The 16263-nt window shown below is 40.5% G+C and overlaps 1 protein-coding gene across 1 annotated transcript; it reads left to right on the top strand.

Moving 5' to 3' along the window:
• The first annotated feature begins 14690 nt into the window (after positions 1 to 14690).
• Positions 14691 to 15767, top strand: LOC146707778 (5-hydroxytryptamine receptor 4). The gene has a single exon (XM_085460889.1). It carries the CDS (start codon positions 14691 to 14693, stop codon positions 15765 to 15767), a length of 1077 nt encoding a protein of 358 aa, XP_085317015.1.
• The last annotated feature ends 496 nt before the right edge of the window (positions 15768 to 16263 follow it).

The raw sequence follows: 16263 nt of genomic DNA, 5'->3' as shown, positions 1-16263 counted from the left end.
AGCTACCAAGAAACAAGTACAAATGTGTTTCCCTTGCAAACTACTGTTTACAAACTACTCTACTACAGGTAGAGGACCACAGGCTTTGATGTACTTTCAAATGAAGGAGCAAAGTAGCAGACAACAATCCATTTACACAATATTGTTTTTTAATTCTCTGTGTATCACACCTGCAGCTCAACCTCAATGGATATACCTGCTCTCACTCTACTGTAATGTAGCATTTATTTTATTGTTCTAAATGTCCAAATAAATTCAATAGTTGTAAATGGGCTCTTCTTGTGGAAGTGTAACTCTCAGACTCTGCTTGTGTTTAGGATGGAGACTTCATGTTGATCACACTAATGGTCACTCATTAGCTGTATCCATGATTTCCAAAGCAAACTTGAACTCTTATAGGTCTGATGGTGAGAGAGGTAGAAGTACATGAAAAGCTGTGAAATCTCTGGTTTATTAGGGAATATATATCTTTTCTAGTGCTTATTTTCTGTGTATTTTGTTTTATGTATTTTATAATAAAGGCCTGTATAAAGGAAGGCCAGCTTTGACTCACAAACCAATTGCTCAGCCAGACTGGAACTGTGCAGAACAGGAAGTCTTGTGCAGAGCTGCAGATGCAGTATATTAAGAACAGAAAACACATGTACAGACAGAAAAGCGGAACTAAGCAACACACACACACACACACACACACACACACACACACACACACACACACACACACACACACACACACACACACACACACACACACACACACACACATCAAGTAAGGGCAGAGGTAAAGAAGTAAAGAATCATAAAATGATTATAAATACTTTGAGTCTGCGTCTTCTCTGTCCAGTAGAAGAATAAAAAGAACTGGGTTCAATAGGTTGTGTACAAAATTGTTTTTATTTACAAGTCACACTACACACCAAGCTCCACAACTTACAGTCTTATCTGTTCTGGAAAATGGGTCATATCCATACACTCCTTTTCTTAAACTCCAACAGTCAACACAAAACTAAAAAGATGTTGTAAAAAAGTATTTTTACAGGACATTATCCTGAGCTTTTACTTTATGTATGTCATATAAAATACTGGTGACTGCAAGTGCTTCCCCTTAGCCTTCTAGTAGATGCACTTGGTTAGAGATGGAGAATTGATAGGATTTTAGCAATTCTGACATTACAAAAGTCAAAAGACATTAAATTTGTGCAAATTAATTGCATGCTGTTTTGTGAAATGTTTGTGCATGTTGGAGATCGGTGTTCCTCAAAGAACAAAAGAAAATATTATTATTATTTTTGTACAAAACACTTCTCATAAAAGTAATGCAATACGTTACTTTTTAACTACTTCAAAGAGAAAGTTATTTATTATAGTACTTGTTACATTACTTTCGTATTGCTCTGTAAAACAGCTGAAACACACACACACACACACAAAACATATTAAGGATTGTACATTAACATGAAACTGTTGTACACACACACACGTGAAGAGAGAGAGAGTATGCATAGTATGCAAACGGCTACCAAACAGCCATCATAATTCGTCATACAATGAGAACAGGACAAATCAACAGTCTGTTACTGTTGCTATTTTTACCATGTCTTCTTGGAGCAACTGTAATGCACATAATTTCCTTAGGGATTAATAAAGTATTCTGATTCTGATTGTTTCAGGATGACCTGCCATTATCCAATGACACATCTGCTTACCTGTATCTGTTGCTCGTTTCTCCTCCTCTTCTTTTTTCTTTTTTCTAAACTGAGCACCTGATGGCTTTGAACTTTTCTTGTCCATCTTCCATTGGTTTTAATTTTGCACTCCAGTATGACCACCCATCCATCAACTCAAGGATCACCACAACATGACCTAATAGACCTCAGGTCATGCGCGGCTCAGCTGGCTGGAGTGTTCACGCACATCTTCAACCTTTCCCTCTCTCTGTCTGTAGTCCCAGCCTGCTTCAAAATGGCCACCATCGTCCCTGTACCCAAATCCTCCACCATCTCCTCATTGAACGACTGGCGACCTGTAGCCCTGACCCCCATCGTAAGCAAATGCTTCGAGAAGCTGGTCAGGGACTTCATCTGCTCTGCACTACCCGACTCACTGGACCCTCTACAGTTTGCATACCGCCACAACAGGTCCACTGATGATGCCATAGCCCTGACACTACACACTGCCCTGTCACACCTGGAGAAGAGAGACACGTATGTGAGAATGCTGTTTGTAGATTACAGCTCAGCATTCAATACCATCGTTCCCTCGAAGCTGGACAGGAAACTGCAGGATCTAGGACTGAGCAGCTCCCTCTGCAGCTGGATCCTTAGCTTCCTGTCTGACAGACGCCAGGTGGTCAGACTGGGCAGCATCACCTCATCCCCCATCACACTGAACACTGGTGCTCCACAGGGGTGTGTACTGAGCCCTCTCCTGTACTCACTCTACACCTACGACTGCACAGCCACTAACAGCTCCAACATCATTGTGAAGTTTGCGGACGACACTACAGTGGTGGGTCTTATCACCAACGGTGATGAGACGGCTTACAGGGAGGAGGTCAGCGCCCTGACCCACTGGTGTCAAGACAACCATCTCACCCTCAACGTCGCAAAGACAAAGGAGTTGATAGTGGACTTCCGGAGGTGCAGAGAAGTACACACCCCCATCACCATCAACGGCGCTGCTGTGGAGAGAGTGAGCAGCTTCCGGTTCCTTGGAGTACATCTGGCTGAGGATCTTACGTGGTCAGTACACACAAACAAAACAGTGAAGAAGGCCCAGCAGCGCCTCTTCTTTCTCAGGAGACTGAAAAGATTCGGCATGAGCCCCCGCATCCTCAGGACCTTCTATCACTGTGCCATTGAGAGCATCCTCACTGGATGCATCACCACCTGGTATGGCAACAGCACCGCCTACAACTGCAAAGCTCTCCAGCGAGTAGTGCGGTGCTCTGAACGGATAATTGGAGGTGAGCTTCCCTCCCTCCAAGACATCTACAGGAAGCGCTGCCTGAGGAAAGCGGGGAGGATCATCAAGGACTCCAGTCACCCCAGCCATAAACTGTTCAGACTGCTTCCATCAGGAAGGAGGTTCTGCAGCATCCGGTCCCGTACCAGCAGACTGAGAGACAGCTTCTTCCACCAGGCCATCAGACTGCTGAACACGTCATAGACACCTCAGCTTCACTACTGGAACTTCAACATTATGCACTCCACACTGTATATAAATGCCACTTGTTTTGCACATATTCAACTCTGTATATTTTATATATTTTATTATTATTATTATTATTATTTTATTTTATTTTTTTACTATTTAATTTGTAAAAATGTGTATACACACACACACACACACACACACACACACACGTAGGAAAATATTTAGTATACACATCCAGAAATGCATACACTATTATATATTGTACATATATTTATTAGTTTCAGGTTGGCCATTCTTGTATTTTGCTCGTTTGTGTTGTTGTGTTTGCACATCTCTGTTGCTTGTGGGGCTCGCACACAAGAATTTCACTCGCATGTGCTGTGCCAGTGTGCCTGCACATGTGATGTGACAATAAAAAGTGATTTGATTTGATTTGATTTGATTTAGACCTACACCTTAGTTCACAGATTCACTTTGTCTAGGGTTTATTTCTGGGATTTCACACAACCCAGGATTCAAATCATGAATACATAATGGGCTTGGATTTACAACATTATAAATGAAATGTGCTCTATTTGGAAGCAGCGGGTCTCCCTCCCCTTTCGACGGGTTGTGTGTGAGACTTTAAATCATCAAACTGAAAATTATAAATTTTAAATTGTTATTGATCCCTTTACCCCCAGTCCTAAAGTGTATATTTATTTTCTTACTCTTCTTATATATATTGTTTGTTTACTTGCGCTGCTGTAACTGGAGCCTCGTTGTCTCGTCTCTCTATATGCTGGACTGTATGTAGTGGAGATGACAATAAAGTTTACTTTGACTTCAGCAGCAAGCAGGCGCACCGAAGGCTCTCGCGCTCATTTTTCGTGTACAGAATTACAAAAAAACATCGGTGCAAATTATAAGTCTGTATCATAATGTCTGGTGTTTTCGTGTTTGTTGGTTTGTTTTTATTTTGTTTTATTTTGCGAGTTGATTATTATTAGATGCTGCTCCAGCCAGCCAGAGAATTATTTTTTTTTTTGCCGATGCCCATGATGCTGCCCCCCACCACGATGCCGCCCCGGGCAACCACCTGTGTATCTAAAACCGCTACTGCTAACGAGCAAAAATGCATTTTGAATGCTGAAAATTTGAAGATTTTGCCAAAAATGCTTAAAAATATTTCAAATGTCAAAAGCTTATTATCTTTCTTTTAGTATTTAGGTATGACCACAAAGCTGACAGCACCAAGCAAAGATGAAGACCAGCAGAAAGAGACTTCAAAGCAATCATCACATTGATCCTACTGTAGAAACATAAACAGAAATAGAAATGGTTGCTGATCATTAGCTTGTTACTTGTTGAAATTCAGGGTCTGGCTGCTGGGCAGGGGCTTAGCTTAGTGTTAGCATGCTGTCTGTGCCAAACTTGTGTTGGTAGCATAATGTAACTGTTTCTCTCCTGCATGCAGTTTGCCTTTCATCATTGTGCTCTCCTCCTTTTTTGCCAAAAAATAAAAGTAATATTCATATTCACGCTCTACACCACTACTTTCCTCCTCTGCCACAGCAACTGAAATCAGCAGATCAAAGCTCAAGTGCAAATGGAAAGCATAAGCAGTGATCAGACTAAATATTCCAAAGGATTGGTTCTCTATAAAAATCAGTTCTCGATTCCCATCCCTACCCATGGTGTAAATCTGAAAACCATAGGTGATTTTCAGAAAAGTACATTTCTGATCTTGAGTTTGGGATTTTTAGTAGATACACCTTTGGAATCAGTTTCAAAATCCTATATCATTTACTTCGTGAGATGTTGCATTCAAAAGATTATCAGAAAACTTGACCTTTGACCTTGTTGTTAAGGTCAACAAAATTCTTACTTATCCAAGATTTTTAGTAGATGCACCTATGGTATGAATTTAACAAATGAAATTGACAAGCTTGGCTGTCCATGTCACTGCCCACCCTTTTCAATAATAAGTTCAGTAAAGAACATCTGTATTCACTGATCAGCCCATTTTCCCAGATTTTTTGGCTGCTAGTCTTTTCTTTCACATCACTTTCCCCCACTGTAAAACAAATGCCAACATCATCACTGTAGTCCAATCATCTTGCTGCCTGCTTTCTTCAATTCAGTCAGCCTCCACTCTGCGTACTTTAATCGCCCTGCTCATCTTTCATTCGCTCTTGCAGTCTCCTTCATGCAAACCACTTCCTTCCCATCACTGTCTCACACAAGACACTCCACCCAAGCCTCCATCTTGTCTTTACCACCACCACCACCATCTAAACTCTGGGGGGTCACCCCTGGGATTTCATTCTTCTGTGATGGGCCATCAGAGTCTAATTGCCAAATAGCATAATTGAATTTTGTATATTTATAAATCATGTTCAGTTCCTTCTAATGAACTCTCTCCTTATTGAATGCTCACTTTTTAGTCATTGAGTATCAATATGAAAAAATGTTATAAAGCATCAAAACAAGCAGGCTTCTAACACTAGCAGTCTTTTCTTAGATTTAACAGGTAAGCTTCTGGGATACACATGTTTTTAGTAGTGCAATTAGCAAATTGTTACATGTGAATTTGTCTTGCCTTACCATTTGTGCAATATAAGAAATTAGGCTATTTCTCCACAGAAAATGGCCTTAATCTTAGAGGAGATTTGAGAGAACAGTTGATGAAAACATTAAACTGTTTCTAAGGACATTTTAAAACAAGAAACTTTTATAATGTTGCCATTTAAAGTTTGATTAGGATTGAGAGAAACTAGTAATACTACTACTACTAATAATAATAACGATTAATAATTTAGGATTGTAAATCCTTTTATCACTAATGAAAATAAATATGCTTACATTTATCTGAAGGAACTGCTTTAAAAAAAACCAGACAAATAAGCTACATGCATAAATGTGTTGTATGTTCCTCAGCAACTGTTGATTGCAGACCGTGGGAGGAATCCACTCACCAATTTACTGTTTGGGAAAAATATATAGTTTATTTAAACAGTAATGACTTTGTTGTTTGTGCATACATAATGCGTATAACAATAATAATGTATAATTTAATGATTGTTGCATTTGATTTATGTTCTCATTGTCTATATGTAATGAGAATGGCATGCCAGAAGAGGGCTGCATTAACCCAAGAATTAGTCCCTGAAATTCAAGAGTTTTGGGGCTCTGTAAGACAAGGTTAAACTGCCCTTATATCAACAGGCAGTGACCACAAGTTGAAAAGATTTTATAGAAAACAAAAATCAAATTATGTATACAGAGGAGTGCAGCATTTCTCACAATTCTGAAATGTAATTTAATTACTTAAGAGTACCACTTTTTCAAAAACAGCAGTGGTCTGTGTGACCCATAACTATTTGGTAAATAACTTTTCATTTGGGGAAGATGGTGGAGCATGTCATCTACCAATCTAATCGTTGGCTCTTCCTGCCCATGAGTCAAAGTATTTGTGAGCAAAATACTGACCCTCCAGTTGTCCCCAAACCATCCATCGTGTGTGTATGAATGTTACTCAAAGTTCCAAGGTATAGATAAAAGCACTGTATGAATGTGTGTGTGAATGCCTTAAGTTGAAAGCACCTTGGGAAGGTGCTATGTAAGTGCAAGTCCATTCCACATCCACATTTAAACGATATCAACCAACTCAAGTCAAATTCTGGCCAGTATTTCACCCACACTCTTCCGCTGTCATGTTTCTCACGATAAGAACACACAAAAGGACTAACAGTGATGCTGGAACCCATTGTCGGATGAGAACGTGTTGCATTGTCAGCTGTGGAGCACTGAGGCTGGTGAAATACAGGATGACAACAGGGGGTTTAAGGAAATGTTAACTTGACTTTCCCTGCCAAATGTAAATATGCTGACATCTTTTCTCTTCGCATTCAAAAATACATTTTGAGATTGTTTTAGTTTTGAACCCAGCCACTGATGAAGAAGTTCTTGCCTCTGTGCAGTTCTCTTCATGGCATAGCCTGGGACGGTGAAATATGGTAAGGGTGAAGAAAAGCAAACATTTCTGTTAATCCTCCTCCACATTCTTTAGATGAAATGGAAGGATGGATTAGGACAATATGCAAGGTGAGCATATTCACCTTAAATGTACCAAGCAGTGGGGCGAAAACAGTGGATTCTCTCATAGCACTTTGCCAACAGGAAAAAAGGAGAGGGAGAGACAGTCACACCAAGACACTCTCAAGAACTATTCCCTTAATAGACACACTACCTCGACCACCAATACCGCCGCACACATGGATGCAGCTGCAGCAAAACTTAGTCAGCTATTCTTTTAGATTTTAAAAGTTTTCCATTTACCACAAAATTGCTCAGAAAGAAAAATACCAAAACTATGAACACCAAACCTGCTTACTAATCTCCGTCATCTTTTGGGCAGTCCACTAGCAATAATCCTACAATGTATGCTCTTAAATCACCAGCTGTCATCATTGTCAGCATTGTCATGCTGAAAAGCAGATGAAAATGAAAATCAGAAAATTGCCAATCAGATGCTTTTCTGAAGGTTTTGCATGGTGAATCTTAATTCTAACAAGAACATCTCCAATGTAATGTAACCCTAATGCATGACAGAACCTCCACTATGTTTTACAGATGGCTATAGACACTGAGTGTCCCGCTTTCCTGATCCCCTGTGTTTCATACTGATGATGATTTGAATGAGAAATTTCAGATTTGACTTCATGTCTCCCTAGGATCTGTTGCATCTGATTATCAGTCCAGTTGTTGCATAATTTGGCATAGTTCGACCCCTTCTCCCTGTTTTCCTTCCTTAACAATGTTTCCTTGACAACCAATCTGATGAAGACCATTTGTGATAAAGGTTTCTGATAAAGTAGCTGTATCATTCACAAAAAAGAAAAGAGAGCTGACTCAAGAAAAAAAATCTCTTTAAATATATTCACTATGGAAGAAGATAAACACACTTTTCAATTACTTGAAGACGTTTCACCTCTCATCCGAGAAGCTTCTTCAGTTCTAAGGTCAAATGGTGGAGAGTCCCAGATATAAACCTAGTGGGAGTATCCCCCCACAGAGGGACAAAAGGACCCCCTGATGATCCTCTAATCGCCTGGGCCAAGGTGTGAAACTGGGTGTGGGTCCCAATCAGCCAGAGTTTTGGGTGAGCTCATTGTGAAACCTGGCCCCACCTTATCATGCGAATTCCTGAGATCAGATGGCCCAGGATGTGAGTGGGCGTTAAGGCGTCTGGGAAGGGATCTCAAAACTGGATTATAGATGGCAGAGAGTTGGTGTCGTAAACCCCCGCCTCTGTTCAAAGATGGTCGCTCACAGTGGACATAGATGGCTTCTTTCACTCTTCTTTCAAACCATCTGTCCTCTCTGTCCAAAATGTGAACATTGGCATCCTTGAAGGAGTGTCCTTTATCCTTAAGATGCAGATGGACTGCTGAGTCTTGTCCTGTGGAGGTGGCTCTTCTATGTTGTGCCATGCGCTTGTGAAGTGGCTGTTTGGTCTCTCCAATGTAGAGGTCTGGGCATTCCTCGCTGCACTGTACAGCATACACCACATTGTTAAGTCTGTGTTTTGGAGTTTTGTCTTTCGGGTGAACCAGTTTTTGTCTGAGCATGTTGCTGGGTCTGAAATACACCGGGATGTCATGCTTGGAGAAAACTCCTGAGTTTTTCTGATACACCGGCTACATAGGGGATGACAATGTTGTTGCGTCTGTCCTTCTTATCCTCCCTCGCTGGTGTCTGGTCTTCTTTTCTGTGCCTCTTTGCTGACTTTAAGAACGCCCATTTAGGATAGCCGCACGTTTTGAGTGCTTCCTTTACATGTGTGTGTTCCTTCTTTTTTCCTTCAGGCTTAGAGGGAACATGTTCTGCCCGGTGCTCTAGGGTCCTAATTACTCCAAGTTTGTGTTCCAGAGGGTGATGGGAGTCAAAGCGGAGGTACTGGTCCGTGTGTGTGGGCTTCCGGTAAACCTCGATGTTGAGGTTGCCGTTCTCCTCAATGTGCACAGCGCAGTCCAGGAAAGGCAAACAGTTGTCCTTTGTGTCTTCCCTGGTGAACTTGATGTTTTTATCCACAGCGTTAATGTGCGCAGTGAAGGATTCCACTTCTTGTGTCTTGATTTTGACCCAGGTGTCGTCTACATATCTGTACCAGTGGCTGGGTACTCTTCCTTTGAAAGAGCCAAGAGCCTTCCTTTCCACTTCCTCCATGTAAAGGTTGGCTACAATAGGTGACACGGGGGAGCCCATGGCACAGCCATGTTTTTGTCTGTAAAAGCCTTCGTTGTATTTGAAATATGTAGTGGTGAGGCAGAGGTCTAACAGTGTGCAAATCTGATCGGGTGTGAAGTTGGTCCTGTCCTCCAAGGAGCTGTCTTCTTGTAATCGTTTTCTGACAGTCTCCACGGCCTCCGTGGTGGGTATGCAAGTGAAGAGAGAGACTACATCAAAGGACACCATGGTTTCATCTGGATCCACGGTAAGTTTCTGGACCTTGTCGGTGAAGTCGGTGGAGTTCTTGATGTGGTGTGGGGTGTTCCCCACGTGAGGAGCAAGGATGGTAGCAAGGTGTTTAGCAATGTTATAAGTGGCTGAGTTTATGCTACTGACTATGGGTCTGAGTGGGACAGCTTCCTTGTGGATTTTAGGAAGTCCGTAAATGCAGGGTATGGCATCCCCTGGGTAAAGGCGGTGATATGTAAGGCGGTCAATAATTTTGTCCTTTTCAAAGTCTTGAAGGCAAGCTATAACTTTCTTTTTGTAGCTGCTTGTGGGGTCTTGCTTTAAGGCTTCGTAGGTATTGTTGTCACTGAGGAGAGTAGTGATCTTTGTATGGTAATCTGTAGTGTTTAGGACCACGGTGCATCTTCCCTTATCAGCTGGTAAAACAGTGATGTTGTGGTCTTTGCTCAGGGAAGCGACGGCCTTCTTTTCCTGTATTGTGAGGTTGGATGGAGGGACTTTGGCACTGGAGAGCGTGGCTGAGACTTTCATCCTGATTTGCTCTGCTTCTGTCTGTGATAATTTATTAATCCGTATGGCAGATTCTGTGGCTGTGATGAGGTCCACTATGGGCAACTGTTGTGGAGAAATGGCAAATCTGAGTCCTTTGGCTAATACTCTCTTTTCAGGTTCAGTGAGAATTCTGTCTGAAAAGTTCTTAACCCATTTCTCCTGACTGTCTTCAGGTGTGTTTTCTTCTCTGGGTTGTGTAGGTTCAGGATGAGGAGTGTGTGTTTTTGAAAGCAATGTGTGAAATTTCCTGCATTGTCTTTCTTTTCCTTTATAGTGTTGGGCCCGCTGAGCCTTGTCCACAAACTTGTAAACCTCTTCTAAGATTGGAGAGGGTAGAAGGATTTCCAGTTCCTGCAGGGTCTGGCTGATCTTGATCTGGAGGGCATCTATGGTGAAATGGACCTGTCTTATCCTTTCACTTAAAAGGTGATTTTGTGCTCTCTGCAGAATCAAGAAGACCAGACACCAGCGAGGGAGGATAAGAAGGACAGACGCAACAACATTGTCATCCCCTATGTAGCCGGTGTATCAGAAAAACTCAGGAGGGTTTTCTCCAAGCATGACATCCCGGTGCATTTCAGACCCAGCAACACGCTCAGACAAAAACTGGTTCACCCGAAAGACAAAACTCCAAAACACAGACTTAACAATGTGGTGTATGCTGTACAGTGTAGTGAAGAATGCCCAGACCTCTACGTTGGAGAGACCAAACAGCCACTTCACAAGCGCATGGCACAACACAGAAGAGCAACCTCCACAGGACAAGACTCAGCAGTCCATCTGCATCTTAAGGATAAAGGACACTCCTTCGAGGATGCCAATGTTCACATTTTGGACAGAGAGGACAGATGGTTTGAAAGAGGAGTGAAAGAAGCCATCTATGTCCACTGTGAGCGACCATCTTTGAACAGAGGCGGGGGTTTACGACACCAACTCTCTGCCATCTATAATCCAGTTTTGAGATCCCTTCCCAGACGCCTTAACGCCCACTCACATCCTGGGCCATCTGATCTCAGGAATTCGCATGATAAGGTGGGGCCAGGTTTCACAATGAGCTCACCCGAATCTCTGGCTGATTGGGACCCACACCCAGTTTCACACCTTGGCTCAGGCGATTAGAGGATCATCAGGGGGTCCTTTTGTCCCTCTGTGGGGGGTTACTCCCACTAGGTTTATATCTGGGACTCTCCACCATTTGACCTTAGAACTGAAGAAGCTTCTCGGATGAGACGTGAAACGTCTTCAAGTAACTTAAAGAAGTCCAGACGCTTTTCTTTGCAAGCTCCTTTGACTACGATGACCTGGATGACTGAGAACCTTCACAGACACACTTTTCAATTCTTCGAATTTAAATTTGTACAATTTGAAATGGTGATTATATAAATTAGGACAAATTTAAATGATCAAATAATAAAAATGTTGTCTCATTATTAAATATTACAGTATTGATAATGAAATGCGTAACCAAATAAGAAGGGTCATTTTATTTGCAGTCGAGTACAAGAAACAAAGCACTGGAATCACTGTCTCCTCACTTTACTCTCACAAACAAAAGAACAGATGTGTGGTAGTCTACCCCGCCTACAAAGAACACTTGCATTACACATATGAATGACTGGTAAAAAAAAACAAAACACTAATTATTGAGGCAATCTGCCTTTTATTGCACCCTTCATTAAAAATTCCCCCATGTTTAATTAGAACACGTCCGCCACACATGAAATACGCCTGTCACTGGCTGAGGCCCAAGGTATTCAAGCTCGGCAGGATTGGCTGTGGTCGACTGCGCGCTTAAACGCATGAAAGGGATGATGAGAGATGTTTGAAGGGTTTGTAGCAAATGGAGTTTCACAAATATGAAACTGATTTAAAGTATGAAATCAGATAATTGAATAAATCATTTGCTAATTATTTCATCAAATTGAATTTGTTTTGTTTTTTAATTATTATTTCACTGTTTCTAATAGCAAATTTGATTCTTAAAATTACTTTTATATTGTTTTGAATGATCCTAACTTGCTTTGAAAACTTGCTGACCTCGGTTTTTTCAGTTGCAGACTAGTCACCCCTGATAAAGTTACAGCAGTCTTTCCTGAAGCGAAAATAAATAAGTCCATTTAATAGTTTGGGTATTTTACAAAAATATCATTCACATATTTACCTCCTGTACTAGGAGCCAATGACTTCTAGATCTTTAAAATATGCTTTGACCTATCCATATGGAATTGCTTACTTTAAAAAAAGAGGTTTTTTTATGTTTTACTGTATTACTTGGGTGTCAGATATGTTCTATTTTTTTTTTTAATTGTTCTAAACCACATAATGTCTTTTGTGCCGCTGTGCACACATCAGAAAATCTTTTAAAAAAAATCTAAAACAAAAAAAAATGGTTTCCTTTTTTACATTCATTTGAATTGTGTTAGCAGGGGAGTTGGCAAGGCAAGGCATTTAATTAGTGTGGTTATTGTTGCATGTATTCATTACAGCCCGCTTCCTCTACTATCTCTCTCGTCGGTGTAAATCTAAGGCTGACAGAGCTGCAGTATGACACACACAAGAGCAGACGATCATTTTTCTTCATCACAGGTGAGTGTCATTTTTTTAACCTGTTTTTCTATGAGCGCCAGTGAAGGGAAATTGTTATAATAAACAAAACGGTTTATTTAGTGAGCGCTAACCCTGACTGAAATGTTTACAGCTTTAAATAAGCTTAGTTAAACTGTAACCAAGTTGTTCTTTGTTCTGATAGAATCCCTGTGATGTTGTGAGTTGAAGCATTTATATTCGAGATGAAAAATGGGGCTTCACCCCTATATAATTTGTAATTAAGATTGTGCAAAATAATGCAAGTGCTTTGTTTGATCATTATGACAGAAAGATGTGAAGATAAAAAATAAAAATACATAATCCTTCACCAGGAATAATATAAATCAACTGACAGATCATTTTTTGCTAGATAGGACTATTATCAGACCCAGATGCAAATATATAGCTGTTGCACAAATGATTATAGGCTGGAAGTACAATAAATAGAAAAATGAGAGAATGAAAAGATCAAATGATGCGTGCAGGGCCGTGAACATGACTCTTCCTACACATTTTAGCTGAATGCTGAACTGCCTTCTATTTCTTTGATGAGGTAGGTGCTACAGTAAAACTGCTTTTCCAGAATAAATGGTCAACAGTGCAAATAAACAGACTTTCTGATACAGCAAAAACCAGTATGGACATAAAGGTATATAAAATTGTACTATAAAAAGTTGAGAAGTGTTTTTTTTAACCCACTAATTGCAGCAAGCAAAAGAAGACTTTAAAAAAAATCATTATCAAAATGGTCTAAGTAGTAGTAACTTACTACTGAAAGTTAAAGCAGCTGAGTTATGTGTGGTATCACTTGTTGTGTTAATCTGTACAGTAATGTGCATAAAGACCAGGAACTCCTCATTAAGATAAGCTCTGTGACCTCAGCACTTATTCAAGAACTGCGTCCCAACTGTCTGAAGAACAGCGCTTTCTAATTTTGTTTTGCACCTCTTAACTTTTTTGGTTCTGTCATAATTTAATAATAATTTAAATAATATATTTTCTAGTTGTGATTATATTCTTTTTTTAGTTATCATATTCTTTATCACAAATGCTAAAATACACAGTAAGTAACTTTTTCAGCAACTCAGGTTCAGATTTTCTCAATTTGTGACTAATTAGAGACTAATGTTCAAAGTTATCATCATTTCAACTGAAACGGGACACTAACTTTTTTTTTTCCTTAAGTGCTGATGATTTGTAATTTTATAATGCACAGTGGCCTTGTTCTATATAACAAGTAATTCAAGTTGCAGTATTTACAGTGTTGATGGGTGTAAAATGGTTTCAAAAAAGGTGTTTTGTTTAATTTTTAAAATGGGTTGGTCAAGAACCAGATAGAGGGGAGCATTGGAAATAAATATCAGTCCAAACAATGTCTTAATACCTCCTACCTCGACATGGATTACAAGACATGGTTGCACTGTAATACTGTAATTTTGCTTTTTTGTTTTCATAAAAGTGACTCTAAATCCACCTACTTTTGGAGAATTTGGAGAATTCACTTCCCTCTGAAGGTATTCAAACTATTGTCTGATGCATTAAGCCTTTTTTTTTTAATGTCCAGTCGTGATTTTGTAAATAAAATGTAATATAACCTTTCAATCATTATAACAACATCTGTGTTGATTAGAAGACCACCCGGTATTGTTAGCCACAGCAAGCAAAGAGATTGTGTGTTAGATACGCCCCCTGCTCTGAGAACAAGCTTTTCAGGCCCATGGTCTCTTGTGATTTATATGGCAAACCAAAGTTCACTGTTCAAAGATTTACTGATAAAAAGTAGCCCCGGAGCTGCATTTCAGCCTGAAACAAACAGGATTCTGGGTGGTTTGTCCACTTTTTCATTGTTAATGTGCCATAGAGTGGTGCTATGAAATGCCTCGAAGTAATTATTTCCAATTCTCTCTGTATGTTTTGACAGGTTTGATTAGGCCATGGATAACAGCACCTTGGGATGGCTCGGAGATGATAACACATCTCTTCAACTTGAACTTCAATCGTGTACTTTATTGAGGCATCGGGTCTCTCGCATTTTCCTGTATGCTTTCCTGTCGGTTGGCATCATCTGCACAGTTGTGGGCAACTTCCTGGTGGTCTTGTCCATTGCTTACTTCAAGCAGCTGCAGTCCCCCACAAACTGCTTCGTCATGTCCCTGGCAGTGGCTGACTGCCTAGTTGGCCTTGTAGTGATGCCTTATAGTATGATTCGAACTGTGGAGGGGTGCTGGTACTTTGGTTCTCTTTTTTGTCGGATACACTCTAGCCTAGATGTTATGCTCTGCACTGCCTCCATATTTCATCTCAGCTGCATCGCCTTCGACCGTTACTATGCTGTCTGTAACCCTCTAGTTTACTCGTTAAAGATGAGCCACAGGCGGGTAGCTCTCCTCATTGCTGTATGTTGGCTTGTCCCCATACTCATTTCCTTTGGCCCCATTATGCTAGACCTTCATGTTGCTGGTGTAGACATGGTGATTCCTAAAGATTTATGTGTGTTCTTGGTCAGTCGCATTTATGCTGTCATGGCTTCTTTAGTAGCCTTTTACCTGCCCATGGCAATCATGCTAGTAGCCTACTGGAAGATCTTCAAAGCTGCCAAGCGGCAGGCCAGGCAGATCAGTGCCATGGAAAGCCAGATGGCTGCTGGAGTGGGTAAAGACTCAAGCAAGAAAAAAAGACACAGGAATGCCATGAAGAGGGAGAGAAAGGCAGCAAAAACTTTAGGTATCATCATGGGAGTTTTTCTCATCTTCTGGATGCCCTTCTTTACTGTCAACATCGTGGACCCGTTCATTGAATACAGCACAGAGGTGGTCCTCTGGGATCTCTTTCTGTGGTTAGGGTATATCAACTCATCCCTAAACCCTTTCCTGTATGGTTTGTTCAATCGCTCCTTTCGGAGGGCGTTCCTCATGTTTATGGGCTGCAGGGTATGCCTGCCCGGATCATCCCCAGGGATGGAATTATCACATACTCGAAAAGAGGCAAATGAATGTGCAGAGCAATCCTAAAATAGTATCTATAAATGTAGGTGTAGATATTTCAACAAACAGTGAGGGCTACTTTTTTTTAAATCAACAACATTACTCTCGGACTACTTCAGCCACAGTTTCTGTTAACAGCAAGGCAAAATATGCTTAAAACTGAAAGAATATCATTAACTGTGACCTGTCCACTAATGAGGGTGGGTTTAAAACTATGCCTTCAACCATTATGTAAGAATTTGTTCCCAGCCTATGGGTTCATTTTCATAAAAAATTACATTATTCATTTTTCTTGTTATTATTATTACATTTGTTTCAAAAGGATTTACAAGAGGAAAAATGAGCAGATCATAAAGTTAAGTAAGAGTGGGAACTGTGGGAAATAAGCAGTTAGACGTTTTGGCTAACTTATGTGAATTGCTCTGTCCTTAGAAGATCCTCTGTTGAGTGTAAGGAATGTGTAAATGCAGTAATGATGATGGTACAATTCCCAATGAGTAGGCAATGTGAAAGGTTAAAGTGT

Source organism: Copadichromis virginalis, linkage group LG6 (genome assembly GCF_057382275.1).
Source record: "Copadichromis virginalis isolate Kocher_CV1m ecotype Utaka linkage group LG6, C_Virginalis_male_GT1.1, whole genome shotgun sequence".
NCBI classification, from domain to species: domain Eukaryota; kingdom Metazoa; phylum Chordata; class Actinopteri; order Cichliformes; family Cichlidae; genus Copadichromis; species Copadichromis virginalis.
Note: the sequence above shows the minus strand (reverse complement) of the source record. Positions and strands in the feature narration are given on the sequence as shown.